Here is a 22,859-nt window from a genome sequence, read left to right as displayed (position 1 = left end):
CCTCCTCCTGCACCATGCAACTTGTGGAAATGCTTTTTTGGCTTTAGCCTTCATCTAGGTAGAATGAAAGGGCTCCGGTACTTTTAAGAATCCTTACAGAAGGGTGAATTTTGCCTTGTATGGGCTTTTCCCATCACTGCTGCAGCAATGAGGGAAACAGGATTTGGTTAACAACAACAACAAAATCTTCCTGTTCACCCCTTTAGAAATTTACAATAGATTCAAAATCTAGGCCTGGCAATCACAATCAAAATCAAAGCTGAAGTTTTCACACAACTTTTGATACACAGCTCTTTATTTTCAAGCTGAAATCTAAGCCTTACAGAGCTATACAGTAAGGAAGAAAGTCCTCAATGGAAAGTAAGTGTCAGGTTGCAGCTTTAGCCTGTATTCCTACAAAACAGTAATCATGTATGAAACAGTATCTGTCATTGAAATTCTACAAACTTGCTTATTCATTTCAGTGGAAGAAGCTTCAAACATTCCTTCCTTTGTTCATGCAGAGCTGCTCTTTCCATAAAGAATGGAGAAACTAAAATAGGGGTTCCGTGTGTGCTTGTTATATTTTATGGTATTTAAGAGGGAACCGACAAAATTAACACCTGAGTATGAAGTGAAGAAAATTGTAAATTCACAAGACAATGACTACAAAATTTTAGAAAAAAAATCACTGATTTCACAGTTTATTTTACAATAATTGGGATTAGTCTACAAGTTAAGGCAAACATACTAATGCATTTGCTTTCTTTTGAAGTCCTATTATAAAGATTACATAAAGTTTGCTCCAAAATTTCTAGGAAATGTTTGTTATTTGAAAAAAGTTAAGATGCTTGATAACATTATGTGGAATAACCAAGACAATGCTTATAGCAACAATATTCAAACACCTAGTGGCAATATTTAATCCATTTGAAAACCAATTGTTTCAAATCCTCAACTTCAGAAGTTACAAAGGTAGTAAGAGTGGCAGCAATATTTAATACTAGCTTTAACATGAACATAATTCTATTGGCTACCTTCACAAAAGAAAAAAGACCCAGAATTTGGTTTTCTGAACAATATGAACATACAATGATTAAATTAATGTGTAAATATTTGTGTATAACAACAAGTATGCTGTTGCTTCATATGATCTGGAATTATTCTGCTGGGCTTAATGCTTTTGGGCAGAGGGGGAGCTTGTTTATGTGTCCTTTGTCAACCAATTTCTCCAGCAAGTTGTAAATGTCAATTCAGAGTCAGGAAGTAAACTCCAGTGGAAGGCAGCCCTTATTAATGGGAGGACAGATTCAGGTTTATGTATCTCCATTTAACACTGACAGACAGCTCTGCAACAGCTGTAAGTTACCCTGTAGTAAGAAAAAGAGCACAAAACAGAAGTTACTGCCTTTCCTCCGTCTTCTATAGTTCAAAATGTATATATTAAGTGAAGCTGCAAATACATATAGGTTAGCCTTTCCTAATGTGTTGCCTTCCAGATGTTCTGGACCAGAACTGCCATCATCCTTGTCCATTGGCCATGCTGGCTGGGACTGATGGGATTTGTAGCCCAAAGCTTCTAGTGGGGAAGGCTGATAATAGGTTAACTGACAGGGTAAGCATTCTTATGTAAGCAGTTCTCAAGTTTCTTTTATATGGAACGCTGAGATTTTGCAAATGTTCTGGATATTCATTTTCATCAATGTCTATCACTGACATAAACGTGTTCAATAGGAGCACAGACAAAGGCCATTTTTCCTCAGGGGAACAGCCTGTAATCACTCCATTCATTCTGTATCTTCATTAGTGCACATAATGGGTGCCGCAATAGATCACGCCAGAGGTACATTGTCACTACCCTGGCTCGAACCCGGTCTCAGAACACCCCAGACATTTCTCCACATTGCTGGGGTATCTGGATTTCCCATTCCAAGTGCAATATTTTATGCTGCACCATGTTAAGATCAATTTTAAATCATGAACACAAAAACCTTATTAACAGGAAGACAGAATCTTCCCCTACAGTTGCAACTGATTCAAATAACACACTTTTATTTTTATTTTTTTGAAGTGGAATAAGAATGTCAAGTATGCAAGCATAATTTGCCTAATAACTATTAGCCTTTGCCCATGAGAAAGGTCACTGTTCAAAATGTGTGAGCATTTGAAAGTTGCTACTTTCAAACGTAATCTTGGGGCCTCTCCCTTTTTGGAGTGATGATGCCCCCTCACTAGCATATCAGAACCAAGTAACACCAACCAGTAACTCAACTTAAGTACCATGATCCATAAACGTAGGTGAACTCTCTCTTGCTATTACATTATTATGCAGAAGTGGGTGTGTTTTTTAAATTAGAGGCATCTCTCACTTTTTGGCCAGAATCTCTGAGGTGGCTCACAACTTTTGTATGAGGGCAGAAAGCAGCACCTCAAAAATTTCAGCTCCCTTCTTTTTATTTTTAAATGGTGGGGGCTGAAAGGCCAAGTAGAAAAGACTTCTAAAAGAGAACACAGTACTCAGGTTTTCCCCCATCAGAAAAACTGTGGATACAGATGCAAAGTGGAACTAGTGCTCCAATACCTCCATTAATTTCAGTTTAACTTGCTGCCTCTTAAGGCCCATCAGAATAACTGCCTTTCTAATTCAGAGTGCAGTCCTAAATGTTTCAAAGCAACCATGTTACTTTCCCACTTTTATTTTTTTGGTGGAGTATCTATTCTGTTAAATTCTGCCATTAAGTGTAAGTAATTAAGCTAGAAGGAAAAATATTACCACCTTAGCATGCTTTAGTTCCAATTCTGCCAGTTCTACTAGATTCTTCCGGAATGCAGCAACTCTTCTAGTTTTAAAGTCTATAAGTTCTGCAGGAAATAAAAGTTTGGTATTCTATTAATACAATATAGAAGTGGATAAGACAATCCTACCTAGACCTAAGCACATGTAACTCTTTGGAGTCTCACTTTGTTTTAAATTCAGAGCTGCTGTTGGATTTAAGGATTCAATCCATTAAATGCTATGTGTATCTATGGGCAGAGATGTCAGTCTAGCAGTATTAAATATCCAGGTCATGTGAACTGGCATAGCTAGTGGATCATACTGCTCATACATGAGTAGTCTTCATCAGATTCAGAAACCTTCACATGTTTACCCAATTCTATGCAACCAGCCTTTGCATTTTGATATAGGAAATAGCACAAAACTAACTTTCAAAATACAGCAGTTTTTCTGTTTGTTGGTGTAGTTTTACAAAGGGATTTTTAATAAAATCAAAATGAGTTCTAATTCATTTATATCTGAAATGATAAAATAAGCTATTTTAAGTATATATAAATTTAAAAACTACCATGTTCCAAGAATGTTCAAATACCTTGTTTTGCTGATTCAGATATTTTTTCAAATTTCTGACAGCAAATTTGCTGAGTAGTTTCAGCTTGTAGCACATCTTTGTTCTTCGCTCTTGCTTTGTCCAGAGCCTTGTTAGCATTTTCATAATCCACTAATGACCTAGATCTTCTATACAGAAGGTCCTGCAACGAATAAAATAAGTAATAAAATCTACAGATTTTCACTTCCCTGTCCTCCTGGCAACAATCCTCTGGGTTAGCCTTTCAGCAAGAATGAGAGACACTAATTACCCCATGTGTGTGCACATGGGGGTATGAGGATCCAAACATATATAGGAAAAAATGGAATAATGCTTTGGTGGTTCTACCTTCTTGTACCAAATATATTATTGCTAGAGTAAAAATCTATTCAGGATTGCGCATATTCTTTTGAGATCATTAGTTAAAGCATGTGAACGTTCTCAGTTTTCACTGAGTTACTCTGATATTAATTTAGGATATTCATACCCCATATTCCAATTTTAGCAATATTTTTATTTATTTGCTTTCTTATATTTACAGTCAAACCTCGACCCTCTAACGTGATCCATTCTGGAAGCCCATTCAGCTTCCGAAACGTTTGACAACTGAATTGCAGCTTCTGATTGGTTGCAGGAGTTTCCTTCACTCAGCGGAAGCCACGTGGGATGTTTGGCTTCCAAAAAACTTTCGGAAATCGGAACATTTACTTCTGGGTTTTCAGCATTCAGGAGCTGAAACGTTCTGAAACAGGTGCTTGGGATCTGAGGTTTGACTGTATATCATTCCTTTCTTCTATCATTCCAAGGCAGCATACATGTGATGATCAACAGGCAATTACCCATCAAAGCATTGACCAGACTCAGACCTGCTTACCTTCAGCTAGGCCACTCATCTGTTACTGTATCAAGTAATACTTTACGACCTTGTGCTACTGACTGATAAAAATCCAATATAAATCCTTTAAAATGTTCACTCATCCAGTTAGATCATTTTCTTTAGATGTGCTCCAAGGTGCCCTTTTAATAAAGCATACTTCTAACAGCAAAAATATAGATTCACCTTTGCAGCTTGTGATTCTCTCAGATAATATTTCAGAAGGTCTGAAAGTTTAAGGTCTTCATCAGCAGACACTCGTGCCTCTATTTTCTACACCAGAAAAAAATATTTCAGAAGCAATACTTTATGTAAATAATAATCAGAAGATTATATTTTAGAATGCACCACAGCTATGGACACAATACAACAAAGGCAGACAGTATGGAAAACGGAGGAACAGAAAACCAATCCAGTTGAAATATTACAATCCTTCATAATACATACCCTTGTTTTGTCAAACAACTCTGATACTTTCAGGAAAAATCTGTGAATGGAAAGTGAATTGTGAATGGGTATAGTCCATATCTGTGCACTAAAAATATTATTTCTAGCTTGACTATTTGTTCCATGCAGGTGGGATTTTGCCTGATGAGCAGCAAAACCAATCACACACAAAAACAGTCTTGGTACCTTGAATAAAGGGGAGGGAAGAAAGAACTGCTTGCCAGAAAGGTTCCTCACCCTTGCACTACAGAGATAGGAGGCATCACTTTCTCATGACAGAGGCACCACATGCTTGTGACTCTTCCAGTTTACCAGCTTCTTCGGGGCATATCTGCTTGCATAGCCTTGGAACTATGAATTCCATTAAATACTTCTTATTAAAGTGTCAAAAACAGATACCGATAAATGAACATTTTTACTTAGAATGGTGGCTATTTTGGACAAGGGTGAACAGTTTAAAAGGAATGTATTTTTACCCATATTCTCTTTGTAACCAACAAGATGCTCAGACTTTTTCAATGGTACTAAATCAAATACCTCTAGTTACGAACTTAATTTGTTCCGGAGGTCCGTTCTTAACCTGAAACTGTTCTTAACTAGAGGCGTGCTTTCGCTAATGGGGCCTCTTGCTGCCACTGCGCCGCTGGCACATGATTTCCTTCTTATTCTGAGGCAAAGTTCTCAACTCAAGGTAACCCTTCCAGGTTAGCGGAGTTTGTAACCTGAAGCGTTTGTAACCTGAGGTGTTTGTAACTCGAGGTACCACTAGATTTCTTTCTTACTGAAAGTGCAGTTAATAAATGGCAGACTAGACTAAAATGTACAAGAGAGCTGTAATCTTGCAAGAGGTATAACCCAGGTAAGTTGAAGGAGATTGAAAAGTGAAAGGGAAATTGTTAGCTATATACAGTGGTATTCAGTGCTAGTCCTACTTAGGGAAGACCCTCTTAAATTAAGGAACATGGCTAATCTAGGTTCATTAATTTCAATCGGTCTACTCTGTGTAGTACGTAGTTGAAGACAATCCATACTCTTTTCAAAAAAACTTAGACTCCTGCTAAGCTTATTTCAGTAACATTTTCAATGAATTATCATCACAGTAGGGGAAAAAATCAACCTCAAGCAGAAAAACAGAGCTCATCTCCTTTGTTTGCAGGCAGTTGTAAAAGTTATTTTGCACATGTTTTTATTGCTACTCATTAGTTATACTCATGATGGTACAGGTTAGATGCAGATAGTAATTTCCCCGCCCCACTGCCTTTCCAAGTCGACCAATGGGCTTAAAAAAATCAATCTAAAATATTTAAAGCTCAACTGAAAAACGAATCATAGCTGCAATATGATACCTACAGATCACCTTCCGGCCTAATACTAAACAAGAGAGCAAGGGTATGACCCAACAAACGTGCAAATCCAGATTCTATCCAAGACAAGGTCATGCTTGCTGGAGACACTGACCTTCAAAGCTGTACCAGAGAAGGTGGGCCTAGCATATATACTGAAGCCTGGGGTTTTCAACACCACTTCCAAGACCTCACATAGGGAGACTTAAGCAGTGAAATGGACAGTACATCTAACCATCTTTATCACATCTCAAAAATCCAGCACTAGGTACATCAAACTGGAAGACTGCTGGATAGGATACCATAGAAACTCTGTGCCCACTCACCCATCAAGTCTGCTACACTCAAAATGCAAACAGACACAACTGGAAAATACTAACTTCACCCCCATTCAGAATCAAATCCTGGATAGAAAATATGTCAGTGCTGACATAACATTCAGCAGCAAGACTTGTAGACCTAATAGACTGTAGATGTGATAGCTAGGAGAAGAGGTTGCAGCTCCAGCTTTTCCAATGGATCTGTTCTTCCCTGTATAGTATACCCAAATCATGGTTCCCACTCAGAAAGCGTATCCTACTCATTGATGCTAACAGTCACTCTCAGAACAGGGAAACGGGCCATTATAATGTTACTGAGCTAAAACTGTATCCAAAAAATTACTAAGTGACTCTCAAAAGTACCTTCCTAATATGGGCAATACAGCAAACAGCTGTTTATTTTGAAGCCAACATATCTGCAGTTTGGGTTCAATTTTTAAATCCATTGCTCTTTTCTAAATATTATTGGGTAAGAAATTTCAAGTCAATGACCACACAGACCAGTTATTGTGTGGTCACTTAAAACACTAATTTAGGCCAATGTGGCAGTTAGTGTTTACTGTTGTATATATTCATTCTGATTTTTTCTTTTATTTCTCCTGTAAGCTGCTTTGAATGGATTTCTGTCAGAAAAAGCTAAATAAAAGTAAATATAATTTCAAGTCCTACACTTGCAGAAGTATTGCTTTTTATTAAAGTTTCCAACGGTATCACAGTAAGATAGCAATAATAATTACAACATTACCAGCACAGTTCTTGATCTTGCAGTCAAGTCCTGCCCACAAATCCCTCTCTATAGTCAGAAAGATATTAGGCAAGGGCAGTCTGGTCCAAAGGGCTAGGCGAATGGAACAAGAGACTGTCTCAGCTTCTGCCTCTCCATTCCTCCATTTGTGTGACCAGATAAAAGGCTCAAGTAAAGAGTCAAATATTTAGGCGTATCCCAAAATGCCACCCAAACATCAGAGCACTTTGCATGCAGGGCATATAATCTTCTTAGTCCCAAGCACTGTAAAGTTAATAAATTTCAAGCTCCACATAATCTAAGCAGGCCAAGGCAATACTAGGAAAATATTACTGGTTTTTTAATGAAGTGGTTAGCTCCTTTCAGCTTTACAAATGAACACTAGTATAAACAAGATAGCACAGGGGACAACAGCCTTTTTCAGGGTTACTAGACAGACTTTAAAAAAGTCAGGGTCAAAAGTCAGAAAACTAAGACAACTTATGGTAGCAATGTTACAAGGCTTCTGCAGCTTGCAAATATTTGTTAGACTTGCATTTTTTAGGTCTTTGTATCTCAGCAGTTTTTACACAGATAAAAGTGTTTTTCTGCTGTCATTTACTGCACTTGGAAAATTAAACAGAATTTGCAGGCTTAGCATTCCTGGAATTTGAGGTCAAACAAAGTAACAAGTCCTCTTTAGAATCAAAAGCATGGGGGGAAAGTCACATAGCTCAGCTATCTCACTTGGAGCATGTAGGCCCTAGAGAACTGGAGGGAAAGGGTTTTTTGCACTCTTCTAAATATATGTGTGCATTCTAAGTTCTGGAAAAGGGTGGGGATGATGAATGGACTCATCTATGTTGCTAGCTGCCAAATTCACAATGAATTACCTGGTTATTAGCCTAATTCTGTTTTGACAGGGGCAAAGGGAGTTGCATTTTGGCTTAAAACAGCCAGGGTTATTATGCCTACTACCTGCCTTTGAGAAGCATATCTAACCACTTATTCAGGCCAGAATGAAAGTACAGAATTAGACAAAGATCTCTTGACATACGGTACCAGAAAATGTGGCTCTCAGGTTGAGGACCAAGTTACACTACAGTTTTATGACAAGGAGCAGGAGCAGCTACACACAAATGCACAAACAGATTGAAATCTTAGAGATACCACTTTGATAAAACTACAAACCACTGTAGGAGCTCAAGATGCCTGTCTCAACAATCTGCCCAGAAAAGTACCAGAATCATGAAATGAAGGAAGAGTAATTTACTAGTGAACTTATATTCAATTAAGAAAACATTTTTGGCCATACAGTGTGATTTATTTTTTACAGAAAGTAGCTTTAATGCTTTATACACTTAAAGTACCTAGGCCTATACAATTATGTGTAACAGCATGTGAGGTGGCCTTGATTTAAATTTGATTTAAATTTTCAATTTCAAGTTTGGTGCAAAAAATCAAAGAATGTGAATTCACTGCACTGCCCCCATTGAATAAAAGTATCTGTAAAGTTTTTGGTTGCCATCTGAACAAATTTACCCATGAATAAACATGTATATTAACTAATTATATAATTCTCAATGCATTAAAATTATATCATTTTCAATGCATTAAAATGAATATTCTGCTATTTTAAATGAAAATTCTCTAATATTCTCATTAATCGAGAATATTCTCAAGAATATTCTCCAAAAGATTATTCTTCAGAATTTAACATCACTACCTTCATTTCTCTGAAATGCCTCTGACCTCAGCTGCACTATTGAGATGACTCTTTTAAGTTGTTATTCTGAGGAAAGCAAACACAGTAAGATCCTGCCACAATTCCCTGCTACATTAAAAAGTTATTTCTATTCCCCACAGTCACCACATTAAAGGAGGTAAAACACTGTGTGTTCAGGAAACAAAGCAACCAGATGCCATCTTTCAAAAACAAGAATTAAGTACCACTAATATTAGGTAGACATAACTTTACAAAATCCTGTTCAGAGTCCATGTTTCATCATTTTTCAAAAATACTTACTTGCATATATCTGTGGAATCTTGTGTTCCCAATGTATACAATGAAGAGCCAATTCTATTGCAGTCATCTGCAACATCTGGAAAAGAAAAAGAACTCCAATTGTTTCATTATGCCACAAAAGGATTCCAAAACATATTAACATCAGACAATGTACTATACTCCAGCTTACTTTCCAGTATTTGCAGGACCCAAGTCTGCAAATCAATACTGTATACAGTAGTAGACGTGGAACTAAATAAATGTCGTATTGCTTAAGCTTTGCCATATTTGCAAATCACACATTTGCAAACCACTTCTAGAATGAAATTTGATTGTAGGAGTTAATCATACCATTTTGAATCCTGGGAATCCTAACTTAATTAATTTAATAAAGCTGTTTAAAAGTTACCCAATAAACAGGAGTGATCCATTTTAAAGCCCAAGAGTTTCTGGAACTCCCAAATGTGTGGATTTGAGGGAAACTGCAGCCTGGCCTCATTCACATGCAACAAGTCAACAACTTTGGGTTTGGTTGAACAAAGATCAGTCTTGCAGATGTGAAAAGTAACTGTGGCTTGTTTTGCCTAATGTTGGCTCATGACGCATAATAAAGCATGATTAGCGCAAGCCAAGTGTCATCAGCCTGCTTCAAATCATGGTTCGGGTGCATTTGGAAAGTCAAACAAACCACAGTTAAACTAAACAAACTATGGCTTAGGAATGTGTGTGTGGAAACTCTGCAGTGCAGGGGTGGGGGAAGTGGCAAAAAGATAAGAGGGAACAGACTTCTGTCCATATCCTTTAACATCTGGTCTTAATTCCGATCTATTTATCTCATCACTAAGTCATTAATATTTCTCTGTTATCCCAAATATTCTTTTGCTTGCACAAATATTCTAGAACGCCAGAACACTCCTATCAATATGCAACCTATAAACAGATTTATGCAATTTTGCATCATTTATACCAAGGTCCAAAACCAGGTTTCTTTGAAATGTGTCATCCATCCAACATTGTTTCTGTTCCAAGAAAACCATACTTACTTTTGTGGGATCTTGTCATTTTATCAGACTTCATAGAGGAATCCTTGACACGGTTGTGGTACTCTACAAGGAATGTTCTTTCATGTTCAAAGAAGTCATCTACATCCTGCGTAGCAATACAGAATCATTTTTCAAGGATGCAATTAGCCATTGGCATCCTTGCCTACAGCAAAATAGAACTGTCTTCAACAAACAAATGAGGAACCCCCAGGACAGAAAGAGCAACAAGGTGGCCATAGTTCACTGCAGGACTTACCGTATTTTTCGTCCCATAGGACGCACCTAGTTTTTTTGGGGGGAAATAAAGGGGGGGGGGAATTCCCTTTATTTCCCCCCCAAAAGCAGGTTGGGGAAACAGAACCAGGTCGAGGAACAGCGGGATGGCGGCGCTGCGCCTCCCTGCTGTCCCCCGAGCTTGTGGGGCTGGCTGATGTCTGCCCCGCGTGAGGGGCGCTCTGCATCAGGGCGCCCCCCCCCCTGCGGGGCGGCAGGCTGCTATCCGCAGCGTGGGGAGCCTTGCGGGGAACTCCTGCAAGGCTCCCCACGCTGCGGATGTCTGCCGGGCGTGGGGGGCGCTCTGCTTCAGGGCGCCCCGCCCGCCGGGCGGCAGGCTGCTATCCGCAGCGTGAGGAGCCTTGTGGGGAACTCCTGCAAGGCTCCCCACGCTGCGGATGTCTGCCTGGCATGGGGGCGCTCTGCTTCAGGGCGCCCCCCGCCAAGCGGCAGGCTGCTATCCGCAGCCTAGACATCCCTGCCGGACCTCCCGTAGGGCTGCCTAGGCTGCGGATGTGCTCCTGAAACCTGGAGAGCAAGAGGGGTCGGTGCGCACCGACCCCTCTGGCTCTCCAAGCTTCAGCAAAAGCCTGCATTCGCCCCATAGGACGCACCCAGATTTCCCCTTCATTTTTGGAGGGGAAAAGTGCGTCCTATAGGGCGAAAAATATGGTAAAAGGGCAAAAGGAATGAAGACATTCCATCGTGGTAGCTATGAGACAAAACCAATAAAAATAATCTGTCTGAAATTAGTTTACATGCTGGAAAGCTTGGGTAAAGGGGAAGAAAAAATAGTCTCTTGGCAAAAGAGGCATCAAATTTAGCACTAGGCAACTCACCCTGGGAAGGGGATTTTGCAGAAGGCCTGGGGAAGTAGAGCTTGGAAGTAACTCTAAGAGTTACTTTATCAGGCACGTGGAACCAGTGGCCAACAAGTTTTTAAAACCAGGCTCAGTATCAAAAGTATCTACGTACTAAAAATTTTATTCAGTTGTCTTTTCATGTCTGATGGGTTACCATGGGAATGGTATAAGAAGTTAAAATGCATCAGTAAAATTCTCCATGTACTTCCTGCAAGCTAGGAGATATGTAGAGAGTGTAAGAAAAGCCTTCAACTGAATACTATGGCACTCGATCAATATTCAACATAGCACAGAAGCAATTTTTTGCAGAACTCATCAATACTGAAACAGTGATGGATAGAAACTCCTGAAGGTAATATTTTTAATCACTGGGACTATGATAGTCCATTAACTTTTCAGAAGGTGAGGGTCCACATTCCAAACACAGCCATTTGGATACCACATTTCGGCATGCAATTCCAGTATGGGAAACTCAATGCTGGAACTACCGTATTATGTGTGAGTTTTGCAATAATATATTACTTTAGTTGCAAGTATAAGACATGGAAAGTATAAACTGAAGTTATTGTCAGGTTCTCAGCCGCATTCAGAGGTAACTGGCCTTGGCAAGCATTTAACAGATAGATTGATTGCATGGAGAAAGAAGCTCTCTAGAAGGCAAAACCAGTTAAGAACCAGCTTGCAATTTCTACTCCTGAAATAACTGCAACTGCATATTCCTTCTGGAGAGCTACAAAGATCCAACACTGGCCAAGGACACCACTCCTGAGCAATGTCCCCTTCTAGCTCCCACAACAGCCTTCATAAATGTTTCTTGCAACATGCTCACAATATGAGTAAAACCTGCCACTTTTTAAAAATGGAGATGTTCTGTAATATTACTGTTACATGGAATACAAATAATCTATGGAAACTTATTGAGCTCGCTTATTGGCTACTAGTCACAATGACTGTGTACTACTAATATCTGAGACGGTATGCCTCTGATTACCAATTACTGAAGAGCATGAGAGGGACAGTGCTGCTGCTCTCATGTCCTGCATCTGGCTGGCTAATATGAGAGCACGATGTGGGACTAGACAGGCCTTTGGCTTGATCCAGAAGGGATTTTCTTATGTTGGTCTCTTGCCACATTCCCATTGGCAAATCTGTAGAATATTCACAAAGGAGGTACAGATATATTAAATGGCTAAATAGGAATCACCTTTACTCCAGAAACGATCACACCATCTGCAGACTTAACCATGTTTTTGAAGAAGTCTTCAAGTTTCTCCTTCTTATTTTTCCCACGGACACTCAACTGGAATAAAGAAAAACACAACATCTGGTTACTGTGTCTCCTTTCTTCAGCATTCTTGCATCTGTTCTAATTTTATGTTATCCCAAATCCATTTTATGGTTGTGTGCCACAAAAGTATTTTTTTTAAAAAATAAAATACTTAGTCCAAGCAACTTTTGTTTTCAGAAAGTCAAAATGTAATAGTAAAAGTAATTCTACATACAGATCAGTGGGATAAACTTGGATTAAATCCTGTTATTTGTTGTTGGCAGCTAATTTAATTATGCTTCTTATAAAATTTCTGTCCTGAATCTACTGCCAATCAGTTAGGAATATCAGTCCACTGGTTCATCTAGCTCAGGATTGCCTAGAACAGGGGTTGTCCACTTGGTCCCTACTGCCCACTAGTGGGCATTTCAGGATTCTAGGTGGGCGGTAGGGGGTTCTACGGCACAAGCTGAATCCTCCTTCCATCGAGCACTGGTGGGCGGTAAGGAAATTTTACCGTCAAGAAAGATGCATTAGTGGGCGGTAGGTATAAAAAGGTTGACCAACTCTGGTCTATATCCATGGTTCCCAACATGGGGAATATAGACCAGTGGTTCCCAGAAAAGGCTGGGAACCACTGGTCTATATTGACTGGCAGAGGCTCTCTAGGGTTTCAGACTGAGGTGTCTGACCCCCAACTTGTACCTTTTTCATTGCTATCACACCATCAGCTTTTCACTGAGCTATCCAACATGAGCAAGATCTGTCCTGTAATGTCACAGCTAGTTCAGACCCCATCACTGCATACATGAAATTAAGATTTTTGTCCCGGTCTGCATCATTTTACAATTATAATGAATCCCAGTTATATTGTATGTCATTTTAAATGTGTTTGTGGAAGGGGGCTTCTTGGTTTGTTCTTGATCTTATTATGTATTTTGTGTTCTTTTGTATTTTTATGTTGTGAACAGCCTATGATCTTTGGATTAAGGGTGCTACCTAAATGTAATAAATAAATAAATAAATAAAAACATTTTGCTTCTCATTCACCCAATTGCAGAAGATTCTTTTGGAGATTTCCATGGTCCCCTTAAGCTATCCTGAGCAACTTGCTGTTGCTTGAAAACACATCTGCCTCAGGACTTGCTTTTGACTTGAGATCAGCCATAAGCAAGTCAAATTCATAGCCCCACAATTCATATCTTTGGGGGAATCCTACTCCTTAATTTCTTCCATTGGGATAATTGTTCATCTATCCCTACTCTGTGCTTCCTGCTCTTTAACCAATTTCCATAAGAAGACCTGTACCCTTATTCCATGAGAAAGTTTACCTTTTGATAAAGGACTCTGTCAAAAGGTTTTAGAAAATCCGAGTTAGATCACCTCATCAAGATGACATACTCAGAAATTCTAAAGGTTTAGAAAGGCAAGGCTTGTTACAGAAACTATGCTGATGTTTCCTCAGCTGGATTTGTTATATACATGCTTAATTCTCTCTTTAAACAATACTTCCTGCTAATTTATCCATTAGTTTCTCACATTGTATTTGAAAATAAGGGGACCTTTGTTCTTTATCTTATTTCAAAATAAGATAAACTTATTTATAAATCTTATGACATACAAACTGTCGTAAATTGCTCCAAAAAATGAAATATACTCACATCCTGATTATATTCCAAGAAGACATGGAAATTTAAGTCTTTTCTCAAAATGGGATGAGCTGCTACACGACACAAGAAGACTTCATGCATGGCTACGGTCTTCTTGAAGATTGCCAAATACTCACTAAATATTTAAAAACAAACCAACAACAGAGGTACAATTACAGAAGTAGAATTTCTACATTAAGTACAAAACATTTCAGCCAGTAACTTACAACAGACTGTTGACTTTCAAGCACAATGCAGTACGTTGTATTTAGTACCCACCCATTTTTTTTGGCCCATGTTGCTAGATCACGATGTTGCCATTACAATGGGAGCCACAAAAGAAGTAGAATTGCGCTTTCAAGGTCTACACTCTAGGCTTCACAACTCTATAGCCATAATTCACATCCCTCAGACCTCTAAAACCTCCCTTGCCTCTGTATTTCAGTTCTGGCAATAATATAACAGTGTTTCTGTGCTGTGAATGTATTTTATGACCCAGTCCTTTCTTCGTGTCTCTACCACCTATTATTTGCTGAGGTCCCTGCTTTCCCCTGCTTTGATATACTTCCTTTGGCCCTTGTGAACATTTGCCATGCAAATGTTGAAAATAAGCTTATAAATAAATATATCCTCTCAGAATTGGTTCAAGGCTTAAAACACTGCATCAAATTCATCCAAGCTAGTATAGGATTCAAAATGTGATTACATTCTTTTTCAAAAAAGAAATGTAGCTTCTCTCGCACTGAGCATCTCCCCACCCAACCTTCCATGCTTCTCACCATTTTGGCCATTACATGTACACTTTTCATCATGATAATTTACTAGTTACTTGCTTGGGGGTCATTGCTCAACTCTGCTGCTTACAGTGGAAGTGACTAAAAAGTACTAGAAAGCTGGAAGTACAGGAAGTACTAAAATATACACATACGCTTCTAGTTCTTGCTTCATCTTGGTGAATTCTTCCTTAGTCATTGATCCTTCTCCTTCACCAAGCTTCTGTAATTTCTCTCTTGAGGCATCAAAATCAGGCCTTGGTGGTGCTGGTGGAATCTGTCAAATGAGTACATCAGAATGTACTTCTGAATTCTTGTCAAAGCAAAAACTTTCTGAACCAAGATACAATAAGCTGCTTATGAACCTGGATACAAATATTTCTCTCCATGTGACAACCACCTTCCTAGGTCTCATGCCATTTAAGTGGAAGGAATTCCTAGCTAAAACAGAGTATATCCTTCTGCTCCAGCCTACCCTTCCCCTTTAAAGCCACCAGATAAAATGCCACCAGACTGGCTACCTGCAAATACAGACTCCTTCTGCCTTTGGCAGGCCCCTCCCACTAGGCTATAGGTAGTCATGGAGCCCCTCAGACAAGAGATGTGCCAAACTTCTCTTCTGTAATGAAATTCCGTCTTCCCAGTTGAACCCCAGGGGCAGTTCCAGGTTTCACAAGTTAACCTTATAATTCCCCAATGAACAGACAAGAAATATATTCCACACACAAAGAAGATATGTATCCCCATATAATACATAACAGTTAACCCAATAGCTCAGTTGGTAGAGTACGAGACTCTTGATCTCAAGATTGTGGATTTGAGTCCCATGTTGGGAAAAAGGTTCCTGTTCTGCAGCGGGTTGGACTAGATTACCCTCGCAGTGCCTTCCAACTCGACAATTCTGTGATTCTATAATTTAACATCAAAAAATTGAGCGAATCCTAAAAACCTCTTTCAGGTATATATCAAAGGAGATGGACATATTGTACATTCAAGTAGGGACAATATAAACAATCCTGGACAGTAAAGTCTAATTGTTTCACACTCCATGCTACCAAAGTTGTTGGGGGAAAATGTTGCCTCATGATAGAGTTAGCTGTGCATATAGATGTGAAGTGTTATTTTAAAAATGTAATTATTTGCTTGTACTATATTTAAAGCTGCTGTGCTTGATTCACCTATTCTAATTAGTGGGCTTCTTAAGGTTAGATTTAGTTCCTAATATTACTTTTAATGTTTAACAAAAGCACTTTTAATGTTTAACAAAGCATTAAAACCCAAAACGGTCAGTATAAAGTTTTAGAACAGCTAGGCATCACACATTCACATACCTTAGTACAGAGAGCTTTTCAATAGAAATTATTCTTCTTGGCAGTTCTGAATTTATTTAGAAGTATTCCAACAAAAATCAGACAGGATTACTGGAAAGTCTATACCACAGACAAGTAACTTTTAAAAAGTCACTGCACTTTAAGTCCTAATCACTTACCAGTGACAAACCACAACATTCAAACACAATGTCAAATTTATACATGAAACAATTCACAATCCTCAGCCATTTTTCTACAAAGTAAAATTGATGAGATCATAAGTTACACAATATATAAACCTCAAGAAAATTAGCTGAATGATTTGCTGTGCAGCAGCAGCAAAAAGGTCAAATGCTAGGCCCCAGGAGACCACCAGCCAGCCCCTAGTGCACTGACACATACAGGCCTCCTGCACTTAGATTTCACCCACTATCAGTGTTATTATGTAGCTATTCTAGCGAAGCAACTATTCCAAGCAAGAAGCTTTGAATGAGATCAAAGCACCAACATCTTCCTAAGAAGAGGTATAAGGACCACTAGAGCAGTCCTGCTCTTCCAGGTGCTGGAGCAATGGTTCATCAATTAACTACTACGCCAAAGAATAACTCAGCTGTTTTAGAGGGTGCCCTGCTCTGCCCTACTTGACAGAGTGTATCAATTTTGCTGTGGCGGGCATTAGTTTCCCATGAATATCCAAGTTCCTTAAAGTTGTAAAGAATTTTATGATTCACTTTAAAAGCTAGTGCATCTTTACTTTTCAACAGGAAATATGCGAGTTCAGTATTTCCTTTCGTCAGATCCTCTACTTACAATTCTTTGGAAAATAAGCACTTACAATGTAGCCTGCATAATCTTCATTCTCCACAAAGGAATCATGAAGCCAAATAAACTCTTCATGTTGTCGGACAACTGAAAATTCATTTTGTTTAAAATTTGGTAAAGAACTCTGCAAAACAACAACAAAAAACGAGGAAGGAAGTAGTAAATGACACAAGCTAAAAATTCAATCACTTAGTTTTACTGCAAAAAATTAAACACTATCTTTAATTATATGAAATGCATACAATACTCAGAAAAGCAATAATGTACATTCTGTCCTAAAACAAATATTTAAAAACCTTTTTGCTAAATTGTGCGCCTCAGACACAATAAATGAAACTAAGGACAATAGAAAACATGCTTTTCTAACAGCATGTTGGACTACTTGAAACACTATATTTGAAAAAACCCCACAACCAATCAAATCAATATTTTCACATACTTGATTGTATGTGTTTGTATCTTATACACGCACAGTACAACACATATAGAGCTAGAATTTTTGACAGACAACAAGTATGTTTTTTATCCTAATCCTAAACATTTTTATGTGATTTAGTCCTACTGAAACCAAGAGAACTGATATCTAATAAATGTGATTGTGGCCTTGAATGAGAAGCTATTATTTTGTCTGTTGATAGATAGTTTTATAAATAAAAATTCATCGAACAGAAGTAAAATACCTAGACCTCAAGCTGGTTTTACCTTTGTATGGACGGTAAACTTCACTTTGTCCCTTTCACTAAGGGCATCAGAAATATCCACTTGCAAGGCAGCATCAGTTTGCAGATCTACAGTGACTGCTCTAAGCTAAAGAAAAAAAGGAGTTCACGTTTATTTAAAGCCATAAAACAAGATTAACAGAAGTTCAGATTATAGTTTTGTATGCCCTTTAGTTTTAGAAATATTACAACAAAAGGAAACATTGTAAGTCATAGACTAGGTGAAATTAGTGTAATATATACCGGTAACTAAGTATTCTCCATTTAATAATAATAATAATAATAATAATAATAATAATAATAATAATAATAATAATAATTTATTATTTATACCCCGCCCATCTGGCTGGGTTTCCCCAGCCACTCTGGGCGGCTTCCAAAAGAATATTAAAATACTGTGATACATCAAACATTAAAAGCTTCCCTAAACAGGGCTGCCTTCAGATGTCTTCTAAAAGTCTGGTAGTTGTTGTTCTCTTTGACATCTGGTGGGAGGGCGTTCCACAGGGAGGGTGCCACTACCGAGAAGGTCCTCTGCCTGGTTCCCTGTAACTTGGCTTCTCGCAGTGAGGGAACCGCCAGAAGGCCCTCAATGCTGGACCTCAGTGTCCGGGTAGAACGATGGAGGTGGAGACGCTCCTTCAGGTATACTGGACCGACGCCGTTTAGGGCTTTAAAGGTCAGCACCGACACTCTGAATTGTGGTCGGAAACGTACTGGGAGCCAATGTAGGTCTTTCAAGACCGGTGTTATATGGTCTCGGCGGCCGCTCCCAGTCACCAGTCTGGCTTCTCCCCCCCCGCCAGCCCCACAAACCCGGGGGACAGCGGGGCAAGCTGTCCCTGAAGGCAGAAGAGGGAGACGGAGCGCTCCGTCTCCCTCTTCTAGCTTGGGGATGGCTGCGCAAAGCCTCTGCAGGGCAGCGGAGTGCGCTGCCCCACAGAGGCTATGGAGGCTGTCCCTGAAGGCAGAAGAGGGAGACGGAGCGCTCCGGGCCGGTGCGTCCTATAGGGCAAAAAATACGGTAATTGGAAAGGGTCATAAACCACGTGTGCTTGTTTTTCCGCTGGAATTTTAAGTAGTCAGGGAGGTGGTGATAATGAACTCATGGGGCTTCTGGTGAGCAGGTCTGCTCTGGAAACTTAAAGGCCTCACCCATCTACCTATCTTTATGCAGCTGCCTCCTTTAGCACTTGCACCAAACATCCTAAGGAAGAATAACACTACTCATCTATACATTCCCAGCAGTTCCCTAATCACATTCCCAGAAAAAATAAAACATATGAACTAAACATTAGAGCCTTGCTTCTTTTTGAAAGAAATGCACACTCAAATTTACATAACCATAAGAACCTTCTTTTTAAAAGTTACCACATAAAGCTTTGCACTAATTGTGCTGAAAACTGCATCCCCGGTCCAGACCTTTCAGTAAGAGCCCACGTTTTCTTTTCTTCCAAAATAGTTTCCATGCATAAATCAAACTTGACATTTTATAATGTGTGGGCTTTGCCTTTGGGTCAGAAAGTAAGATTCCAGTCCTATTTTTTTCTGCTCCTCATGCAGCACCAGATCATATAAGAAAAGTTTTAATATTGCAGCAGCTCAGTTAAAGCACAATGTAATGACAGCACTTTTGTCATCTGCAAGGATAAGTACCCTGCATTAACCTGTTTCTACAGAGCACTGTAACTGGACTTTTAAAACAAAGGTTCTGGGGCAGAGCAGCAGATGTGTATGTGTGGAAACACACAAGACACAGAAAAAGACTTCCAAAGGCTGAAATCCTAAACAGTGTTTCCCAGTCCCACTGCATTCAGTAGTAGATAGGTAGCCGTGTTGGTCTGCCATAGTCAAAATAAAAAAATTCCTTCCAGTAGCACCTTAAAGACCAACTAAGTTAGTTCTTGGTATGAGCTATCGTGTGCATGCACACTTCTTCAAGTATCTGAAGAAGTGTGCATGCACACGATAGCTCATACCAAGAACTAACTTAGTTGGTCTTTAAGGTGCTACTGGAAGGAATTTTTTTATTTTGCATTCAGTAGGACTTACTTCAGAGTTTCGAACCAGGCTGTTAGCAACAGGAAGCCCCACCCTAATGAGCAGTTCTCTATCCTCAAGAGAACCTAAGTGAAACAGCAATGTTTGTTCAAACACTGAATCTTGAGCAACATTTATACTCCAAAACTCTTGTCTGCATCACTCAATACATTCTCAAGACCAACTGCTAAAATATTTTTGGTATGGAATGATTAAAAAAAGAAAACATTTAAAACATCTATTTTTCCCACTTATAGCAACAAAGGAAGCTTCTCTGGTATCCTATGTGCAGCACCACGCCACTAGTTCAGCCCATGTTGCATGCTACAGTGCTGAACTTATATAGGCCCAGTTAATCCACACGCTCCTATTCATTGGGTTTTGTTGCTGCCATCGGCACTGTCGGCACGTGGCGAATCCCGTCTGGAGATATTTCCTCCACTGCCGCTTGCATTCCCCCTCATTCTGCGCTGGCACCCCACGTTGGGCAGCACTGGGAGCATGCGCCGACAGTGGAAAAGCCAGCAAAGCAACCCGCAGCTCAGCATATGCAATATGCCGCGCAGCGCCCATGTTATATGGTGCTCCGAGCACAGTCCCGAAACAATTAGCCGCCATGCACTGGGGCAAGAGCCAACAGCCGAGAGGAGCAGAGCCCGTCGGAGCGGGCTCTTCTGCTGCAGGCGGCTCGGCGCGAGTTCAGGGGTGAGTGTTGGAGTCTGGGGAAGAGCCGCCCGCAGCAGAAGAGCCCACAGCGCTCCAGCGGGCTCTGCTCCACTCGGCTGTCGGTGGCCCTTCCCCAGACTTCAACGCTCGGCCACGGACTCTCAGCTTGGCACCCCTGAGAGCCCGGCGCCCAGGTGCCATGCACCCCTAACGGCAATGGGTTAAGACGGCCCTGTTCACAACATTAGACAAGCTTGGGAGTTTCAAAGTGCTTGTGTGCATTTTGGTAAAGAAAGCTAACTAAACATGCTAAATAGGATTGCTCTCCATAGAGTAAGGCAGTCCAACTTTTCACACCAAGTGGGCCACAAGAGTTCTTTGACACGGAACTTGTGGGCCATACACTGCCTTGTTGCACAAGGTTGGGGGGAAGCTGTGAAAGTGCTAACTAGACTTTAAGAAGGAGATGGGAGGAATCTAGGACTATATCAGAACCCTCCTGCCTCCTTCCCAAAGCCCAGCACCTTGCTTACTTGGCTTTGGGAAGACAACAGGAGGGCTGGGGGCGGGTGGCATCAAATGTTGCTCAAGAACACCCGAGAAAGGTGTAGAGGGCTGCATGTTGGCCCATCCTGCCTAGAGCGTTAAGACATTATTCCAATGCAAAATTATTTTCTGGTACAAATTACTTAAATTCACATAGGATTTTTCCCAAATTGCAGCTTCCCAGAAAACCCACATCGCTGTATGCAAGCACACAGAGATACAAAATAAAATAAAAGTTAAATAGCAGGCCGTAGTCTAATCAAAAATTCTGTAAGCATACCCCATGGTCCTTCTTTGAAGTCTTAATTCTCCTTAAGTGAAACACTTTCTAATCAGCATAGAGAACAAACTGAAAGTTGAAGGAACTTAGTGAACTGTTAGGGAATAACTTATTGTCCTTCTGAGTACTGACTTAAGAACAATGCACTCAGTTCACCATATGGAGTTTGAAACCTCTTTCCAAAGAAAAGTGACTCAACGGATGGTCTAGCAATACAGAAGGAAAAGCTGAAACACAAACATGACTTGCAGAAACAGATTAGAAGTCAAGTGGAAATTGAGAAAAGCCTGTATTAGGGAATATAACGGGAAAAGAGCAGAAAGAATTCAATTATGCAAAACTGTTAGCAACACTGGTAGGTATTTTTAAAGAATAACAAGAGCAGCCTTGCTAGGTCAGACCAAATGTACATCTAATTCATCATCCTGTTCTCACAGTGGCAACAGATGCCTATGGAAAGAATGTGAATAGGACCTGAATGTCACAGCTTCCTCACTGGTAATACCCAGAAGCATGCTACTGACCCATAAGAGGATCTTTCCTCTTATTCCACAACTACTAAAGTAACTCAGGAGTCTTTGGTAACCAACATTATCAAAAGCTTTTAAAAAGTATAAGTACACCATGTTGGCTGGGTCACCTTTATCTATTTCCTTATTGACACTTTTAAATAATTCTAAAAGGTTAATGAGACATGACTAACCTTGAAGAAGGCATGCTGGTTCTATTTCTACAACATTGGTTCTTCTATATGCTAAGCTATAACCCATCCATAATAATACTTTCCACCAGTTTACCAGTTTCCATGGAACAGACATTCTTGTTGTTCTTTGCTAAAAATATAATGTCCTCCTCAGATACATTTTTTCCACCCCGCTTACACTTCTTTTGCTAACGTTTGTGATACTTTCTGTTTTCCTCAATTAAACAAGACACTATCTGGAGAAAGCTTTCTTGCCTTTAAAAGCTTCATTGGCTCTGCTTGTTAACCACACTGGCATCTCTTAGCCCTGATTGTACCTTTCATGATCTGCTGCAGCTTCTAATATTGTGGTTTTGAATAACCCCCACATGCATTCTAGATATATTTTACCCTCTTCACTTTCCCTTTAAACTTTTTTTTTAAACCAACTCCGTTATTTTGGGGACATTTCCTTGTCTGAAGTCAGAAATTACCGTGTTTGATTTTCTTGCCAATTGTCCACTTACATATATGTTGAATTTGATAGCACTATGGTCACTGACATAGCTGTATTCCTAGCATCTAAGATGTTCACACATTATATCAAAACGTTCCGCTTTTAAACAAATCACCCGAATGGCAATTTGGGACTGTAAGAACCCAATTTTCTGTATTCATATGATGCTTTCTTATCAAACTGGTAAAAATAATAGTGCATGGTAGTCTTTGAATTAGAGCAAGGAAATAGGATGCAGCAACTAAACCAGACAAATCAGTGAAGGTTTGCAAGTTTAAAACTGAGAATAAGACTTATAAAGCCTAGCCATTATTTACAGTGGTACCTCGCAAGACGAATGCCTCGCAAGACG

The 22,859-nt window shown here is 39.7% G+C and overlaps 1 protein-coding gene across 2 annotated transcripts in view; it reads right to left on the bottom strand.

Annotated features, from left to right (window-relative positions):
• Positions 1 to 667: 667 nt before the first annotated feature.
• SNX6 (sorting nexin 6) overlaps positions 668 to 22,859 on the bottom strand; it is a 28,806-nt gene continuing 6,614 nt past the window's right edge. For both annotated transcript variants that reach the window (XM_081209568.1, XM_081209567.1), the window contains exons 3-14: positions 17,760 to 17,864; positions 17,071 to 17,181; positions 15,081 to 15,202; positions 14,165 to 14,288; positions 12,441 to 12,536; positions 10,101 to 10,206; positions 9,079 to 9,154; positions 4,666 to 4,705; positions 4,405 to 4,491; positions 3,348 to 3,507; positions 2,756 to 2,841; positions 668 to 1,349 (exon numbers count right to left, since the gene is read on the bottom strand). In XM_081209568.1, coding sequence (XP_081065694.1) covers positions 1,296 to 1,349; positions 2,756 to 2,841; positions 3,348 to 3,507; positions 4,405 to 4,491; positions 4,666 to 4,705; positions 9,079 to 9,154; positions 10,101 to 10,206; positions 12,441 to 12,536; positions 14,165 to 14,288; positions 15,081 to 15,202; positions 17,071 to 17,181; positions 17,760 to 17,864 — 1,167 coding nt within the window. In that variant the 3' untranslated portion in view covers positions 668 to 1,295. The remainder of the gene's footprint in view (positions 1,350 to 2,755; positions 2,842 to 3,347; positions 3,508 to 4,404; positions 4,492 to 4,665; positions 4,706 to 9,078; positions 9,155 to 10,100; positions 10,207 to 12,440; positions 12,537 to 14,164; positions 14,289 to 15,080; positions 15,203 to 17,070; positions 17,182 to 17,759; positions 17,865 to 22,859) is intronic.

This window comes from Podarcis bocagei (genome assembly GCF_964188305.1).
Source record: "Podarcis bocagei genome assembly, chromosome: 1".
NCBI lineage: Eukaryota > Metazoa > Chordata > Lepidosauria > Squamata > Lacertidae > Podarcis > Podarcis bocagei.
Note: the sequence above shows the minus strand (reverse complement) of the source record. Positions and strands in the feature narration are given on the sequence as shown.